The sequence below is a fragment of the Acromyrmex echinatior genome, chromosome 11 (genome assembly GCF_024713525.1).
Source record: "Acromyrmex echinatior isolate Ae372 chromosome 11, ASM2471352v2, whole genome shotgun sequence".
NCBI classification, from domain to species: Eukaryota; Metazoa; Arthropoda; class Insecta; order Hymenoptera; family Formicidae; genus Acromyrmex; species Acromyrmex echinatior.
In genome coordinates, this window is record NC_141862.1 from 11,426,257 (window position 1) to 11,433,548 (window position 7,292).

Consider the following 7,292-nt stretch of genomic DNA (forward strand, 5'->3'; position numbering starts at 1 on the left):
ATCTTCTTTCAATTTAAACGAATACTTTAAAAGAATGGGAAAGACTGAAACTGTGATCGAACGTTCAGCTAACTAACTTGCCAATATGTTGTTCCTTAAAATATACACTGTGCCTTTTTTCAACGTGTTTCCTCTGAATCAACTTAAACGAACGGCAAAGTCGATTCGTTGACAGGGATGGATCGGGAAACAACTAAAGGAATCTCGTTCGGCCCTGCCTATTTCTCGCTTCTCCACATCCACCATTCTCGTGCGAGAGAGATATTGTTGCTTTAAAATAAGACGAGGAAACAGAAGCAAACGAAAGGAACTTTCGCGAAACCCTTATGAGTTACGCCGATTTTCCATCATTAAGGCTGGATTGTTTCACCTTTCGGTAAACTTCACTGTCTTACTCTCTCACTCTTATGTTCTTACTCTTTTGTTTATTCCGAGGTTTATCCAATAAGTAAATTATCTCATAGTTTATCTAAAGATGGAACAACCGGTCCTAAATAAATTAATTTAAGAAAATCGGTGAAATTATATTGTTTTTTCGAACTCTTCGTATATTGACTAATCAATGCTGACTAATTAAAGTGTATCTCGTGCGTCACTCGTGTATTTATAAAACAAAAGTGAAGAATGCGATCGATTTAAAACGCCCCGATCGTCACTCCATGTTTACGGTATTTGTCAATCGATAACGGGACACAATAACGTTATGATTAATCGTTAAACTTGTCTGACCCTTTTCACAACAAAGTAATCTATCAGCTATTAAATTTTTATACATTATAAATAATTTAATTCGGGCTTCAAGAAACTTATCTCTTTCATTACTATCATCATCATTATTATTATCATCATTATTGTTATTATTATTTTCAAAACCTAATATAAAAACTATAAAAATAATGTTACATTTTATTTATTTACATTTTATTTTATTATTTTTTAAATCTGTATAAATTTACTTTTTAATATCATGCTGAATTTATGATATTATAAAGTTGCAATTTTTTATATTAAAAAATCACTTTTCCCGAATTTCACAATCTAAACTTGTAAATTTTGATTTTGTAATTTCTTTTAAATTTATTGTTATTGGACTTATTATTATATTTCTCTTCATAATTGCTAAATGTAAATATATAATAGATCGATTAAAGAATCCGTAAAAACTTCTACGCTCCGCGTTGTTCCATTAAAAGGAGTAAATTCGGTTATTATTCATCACATTTGCGCCGCACGCAAATTCATATCGCGCTGCATGAATTTCATCGACGGGCATTTTCGACAAAATAATAACCGATTTTTGATTAAGCTTGATATAATCTTCGTTCCGAAGTGCTCCAAATTTTCATCAGCAAAAAGTGAACCGGTCTGCATTTTGCTCGGGGCGAATTTTCATCGGCACGAAAATTGGGTTCACGTTGACACGACCGACGTGTCATGTCACAGCAGCGGCGTCTCTGATGTTTTGTCAGCTTGTCATGCCGCCGAGAAAAATTCTTCCATCGCTATCATTTTCGCAGTCTCATACGAGCGAGACGGCACGACGACCTCGTGTCAATTTTCATCATCGATAAAAATCCCGCATTCTCATGATTAAAATACCCATCGATACGTTGCTGCCATTCTCATCAAATTAATTAGCGAGCGAATCGAATTTAACTTTAACAATTTTTCTAACTAGAATTTCGAAGATTATCCAAAATTTGCAATTGTCTCTTTCACGAGACATGTGATTAAATTCTTTATATTAATCTTTATAAAAACTTTTTGATACATCCTATATTTTTTATTGCTATCTGATATAAAAAGTAATTTTAGGTTTTTGAAATTTGATTAATAAGATAGGGATATTTCGATTCCAAAAGGTCGATCTTTCCAAACAACAGTAGCGATTTTAAACCGACCTATTTTGCGAAAAATTAATTCTTTTAACTAAAAGAGTATTTAAAACTGATTTCTTTGTAAAGAATTGCTTTTCGAAGAAAGCTATTTCGGAGCGATTTTTAGCAAGTTGATCTGGAGATAGTACATTATTATTGTACAGATTTATAATTTGGAACATATCGTTGTTTTCAGGCCTCAAGTACCTTCACTCGGCCCGAATTCTCCACAGGGACATCAAACCCGGAAATCTTTTAGTGAACAGCAATTGCGTACTAAAAGTAAGTCTCGCTCTAGATATGTCAACCTGAATTCAAATATTAACAACTTTGAATATATCATATATTCTTCCCTTTGGATTCAATAGTGAGGAAATACAGACTAATGAAGGATCTGTTTGTCCGACATCATAGCTTTGTTCCAAATAGAAGCCATATTCTAAATTTAACTATTTAATTCTATTCTCTAGTTCTACTTATGTCGAACGGCCAAGCGTACTAAGTACCCTCTTTCTTCAGATCTGTGATTTTGGATTGGCCCGGGTGGCGGAACCCGACCAGAACGTTCACATGACCCAGGAAGTGGTGACACAGTATTATCGCGCACCGGAAATCTTGATGGGCGCGCGACACTACACCGCTGCAGTGGACGTGTGGAGTGTCGGCTGCATCTTCGGCGAGCTTTTACGCCGACGGATCCTCTTCCAGGCCCAAAGCCCTGTGCAACAGGTGAGTAAAACGGACCCCAAAAATTTAGTTTGAGTCTAAAGAGCCTTATTCTCATGTTGTTAAACTTGACTTACTCAAAAAGGACGATTTACCTAAAATATATAAAAATTTAGCTATATATACATATATGTAGACACAGATTTGAAAATAACTTCGTTAGACAATCATAAAATAATTGTATAAGTTCAAACTAGTTATTTTAGAATGTCAAACTTTTTACATCACTTATTATGCTTGATCATCCTACATAATTATTTTGGTCTAATAATATATTATTTTCAGATCTGTAGCTATCTTTAAATACTTCAGTAAAATCATTCTTGATGTGTATGATTCCGGTTACACGAGATATCAGTAAATATATCTCATATCCATTTCAATGTAGATTAACTGTAACGGTTCGACTTACTTTTCATCTTTTTGAATTACCTATTGAAACTCGAAAAAATGAAGTTGAATCGAGATTAAAATTAATATACATTGGTAGAAGTAGGTATTAGTTAGATATCGTGAGTATTTTACATCGGGAGGATTACCTTTAAGTAAACAATGAAAAAACGTGCCTTCTATCTTGGTCTCAGCTCGAATTAATCACGGAGCTGCTGGGTTCACCTACTCTCGAGGAGATGAGGTATGCGTGCGAGGGCGCGAAGTCTCACATGCTAAGAAGGGCACAGAAGCCGCCGTCGCTCGCGACCCTGTATAATCTTAGCAGCCAAGCGACGCACGAGGCCGTCCACTTGCTCTGCCAGATGCTAGTCTTCGATCCCGTAAGTCTTTGCTTAACGCAAAAATAGATTGTTTCTTCACATTAAATCTTACACTATTCTCATTTTACTTGAGTTCACTTTGTTTGAATAAATTTTAATTTACATAATTTTTACACATAAAATTAGGTATATGCCGAGCCTCAAAAATCTTTGTAGAACTTTTCACTTTGATGCGGATAATATTCAGTTTAGTTTATTCAATTTATTAGTTTATATATATATATAACTTATATAGTTTATTTTGTAGTAAAAAATGTTCTAAAATCATATTTATAAATTTATGGTTTTTTAAATAAATTACTATTCTCTTGCAATATTTATTACTTCTAATTCGATAATAATTATTCGGATTTCATATTTTATCATCAATGTCATATTTTATTATCAGTGTAACTATTAATTCTGTTGCATTTATTTATACATAAATACATATTGATAATAATACAAAGATCAATTCCTTCTCATTTATTGAGATTCATATTATTTAATTTGGCACGAATTTGGCACTTTTCATTTTATAATTTAGTAATTGATATTATACTTATTAATGTTCTTTCCGATGAATTATTGTTACGCAGGACAAGAGGATCACCGTGGTGGACGCCCTGGCGCATCCTTATCTGGACGAGGGACGGCTTCGTTATCATTCGTGCATGTGCACCTGCTGTTATACGACGAGCGCCGGTTTGAGACAGTACAGGGTGGATTTCGAGCCTTCGGCCGCCCATCCGTTCGATGATCTCTGGGAGCGAAAGCTCACGAGCGTGCAGCAAGTGAAAGGTGAGAAATTCTGCCCGGTGAGAAGTTCTTAACCGCGTTAAAAATTCGTGTGAGGATGAAAAAAAAATAATGAAAGAAAAATCTCGCGAATGCTCTATCTTTAGAATTTGGCGGAAAAATACATTTACGAATATTTACGAAAGTACGTAACATTTAATAATAGTATGTGAATTTTGCGACAGCCTTGCAATGAATATCGAGAATATCTTTTTTTCTCGTAAAGTTTTGTAATAAAATAACGATTAATGTAAATTTAATTTACTTTCAATGATAAGTAAGATTTACGTTTACATATGTAATTAATTTAGAATGTTATTAAACAGGAAATTTCTGATGCTTGACATTTTGACAATAGTGAGTTTTTTTTATATTGATTTTTCATCGATTTTTTACGTTAAATCTTGTACAAAGTGCGACTGACAGTTAGAAATTCGTTTTTGCGATACAAATTGTGTAGAAGAAACTCAATATATTGTCTCGAGAATATCGCGCGTATCGTGGGTAGTGACGTACACGGTAAGTATCTCAGGCACGTGCCTGTGCTATTCGAGAACAATAACCGCGATAAACATTCTCGCGTGTGTGCGTGTCACGATAAATCATGGTTTATCTCAGCAACGCCTGGTCGCTGAGAACTGTGAGGTTCTCGTGTGTCTTTTCTCGTTGCTATAATCGTCAACGATGAAGCGAAGAACGGCGGACCAGAATAACATAAAAAAATGCTGCTGTTATTATTATTATTATTATCGTGTAATTCCTTGCTGAATGTGGTATTCACAAATCAAAGCTCAGTGCTATTTGCAAGTTTAGTTGTTTGCAACGATTGACCGAAGCGTACAGAAAAATATTACGTACGACGTATGACATGTAAAAATTTTGTGAAATTTAAAAATATACGTGAAATTTGGAAAGTTGTCCGCGCATATAGAAAAAGATTTTTTTTACAATTTTTAAATTTAATAATGATTGCGATAATAAATGAATCGAGAGTGCAAAAAGAGGACGAGTCACATTTATTAATTTTTTCAGTATTAACAAAAAACTGTTTTTAGTTCCAGTGAAAAAATAAACCAAATTATTTTTGGGAATAAATATGACATTTAATAATATTTTTGAAACATTTCTAACTTTGATAATGCTTGTCTATTAAGCGAAAAATTTAAATTTCAAATTTGTACTCATATTCTTTCTACACTCAACGTAAAAAAAGTTAAAAATTTTATAGTATCCCACTCAGATACTTTATTTATCTTCATTTTTCTTAACAATCATTATCTTGTTTTATGTGAAACAATATTATATTTATACAAAACACCTCGAAAACGTTGAAGTTAAAATACTGACTATTAAAATATCTCTTCTGATTATTTTTCAAGCTCAGTCGTTAGCTCATTCGAAAATCTCATCAAAATAGTTTCTACAATATAAACAGGAAGTAGCGTTCCATTTTTTTTTAAATTGTGAAAGTGGTAAGTTGTGGATTAGTATTCCTTTTTCCACTCATTATTTATTTTCTTAGAAGTCTGAGACAAGTGTCTTTGTACTGAAAATATACCAACCTATTTCAAGATTAATGAGAAGAAAAACTTATTTTCGGACAAAATTGAATTCATTCCTTTTTTGTACTCAATACTTTAAATACATACACTAATTATAATAATCAAATTTAAAACTATAAAATTATACATACACACAACACAAACGAGAATGAGGACGATTTAGCTGCGTTTGGCGATGGATCGCGCGATGAGGATACAACCATGGCGTTATTCACAGTGTCGTTATCTCGACCGCGGGAAACTGTATCGCGTCATCAACGTCCCAACTCTGTCACTTACATGCTGGTACGTCGTTGTCTGTTTCAGAGGAGATGCACAAATTTATAGCGGAGCAGCTGAACACGTCGCGAGTGCCGCTCTGCATTAATCCGCAGTCCGCGGCATTCAAGAGCTTCGCGAGGTAAGCCGCATTATAAAACGAATCCACGCGAGTTGCCCTTGGCCGATCGGTACACGCTTTTGTTCCAAAATTACCGGAGAAGATTAAAAAATAAGATTGTAAAATGCACAGCTTGTTAAAATATTAACTGATTAAGAAGCTTTTTAAAGGAATTATTACTCTTCTAATTTTTTGAATGAAATTCAATTCAGTAGAACATCGTGTGATTGAATTTTTCGTATTGATTGCGAGATTTGATAAATAGTGACGAAGAAAGAAAATGCGGTTTGTATCATTGAATATATACATACAGCTGTAATGCTTCTGTGATTTTGGAACAAGCGATATGACATGACCCGACTTACAAAAGTCTCCCTTTCGCATACAGCAAAGTCACTAGAACTGATCGACGAAAAAAATACCTAAGAGAATTAAAAAAAAAAAGAAAGAAAAAAACATTCGCAAAACATTTCTCCCTTGTACTATCCCTCGAGATTAATGTTGTAAAGAAATCAATATCTCCCCTCCTTCGCATTCGTACCTTTCCCCGCATCACGAGCCTATATCCTAAATCCTAGATAAAAAAAGACAGACAAGCTAATAATCCCCAAGAGAGTTCATAGAGGGGCGCACAGTGTTTCTTATCAAGCAATCGAATAGCGCGAGCGGGATATATCGGGTGTTTGAAGAGTAGCGCTGACTAGAGCCGGCTGAGTCTTTCAACGCGTAACGAGGGAGAAAGTAAATTTCGAAATCGATCGATTATACGAGACTTAAGATGAAAGAAAAAAAAGAAAGAGGGGCCTTTCGTCCTGGCGATCCTCTTGCTAACGTCCACAAAGGACGCTGTGTAGCTTTTGATGTTGTTCCGAGAAAGAATAACATGTAAAGTCTAAAATGTATGTGCATTTTTCACGTAACCCTGTCGGCCCACTGTGATACAATCGCTGTATGCGATCTCTTGATATAGCGAAGGAGCAAAAATCAAGTAGATAAGGAACTGATAGTTATCAATATCGTCGAACGAAGAATTAGAACGATATTTTAAAGTTGAGGATTAGAATGATATTTTAAAGTTGGGAATAGTTGAAAGATTCAGGAACATGTATAAAAACTTTTCTATGATTTTCATGTTTCCTTTCCATGTTTCTTTTCATTCTCTTTGTGTGTATTCTCTTTGACAATTTGTCATTTATTT

The 7,292-nt window shown here is 34.2% G+C and overlaps 1 protein-coding gene across 4 annotated transcripts in view; it reads left to right on the forward strand.

Moving 5' to 3' along the window:
- nmo (serine/threonine-protein kinase nemo) overlaps window positions 1-7,292 on the forward strand; it is a 119,664-nt gene that overhangs the window by 89,656 nt on the left and 22,716 nt on the right. For all 4 annotated transcript variants that reach the window (XR_015546594.1, XR_015546595.1, XM_087410996.1 and 1 more), the window contains 5 exons: window positions 2,074-2,159; window positions 2,397-2,606; window positions 3,188-3,376; window positions 3,955-4,156; window positions 6,022-6,115. Coding sequence is in view for 2 of the 4 variants with exons in the window: in XM_087410996.1 (XP_087267122.1) it covers window positions 2,074-2,159; window positions 2,397-2,606; window positions 3,188-3,376; window positions 3,955-4,156; window positions 6,022-6,115 (781 nt within the window). In the remaining 2 variants the exon portion in view is untranslated. The remainder of the gene's footprint in view (window positions 1-2,073; window positions 2,160-2,396; window positions 2,607-3,187; window positions 3,377-3,954; window positions 4,157-6,021; window positions 6,116-7,292) is intronic.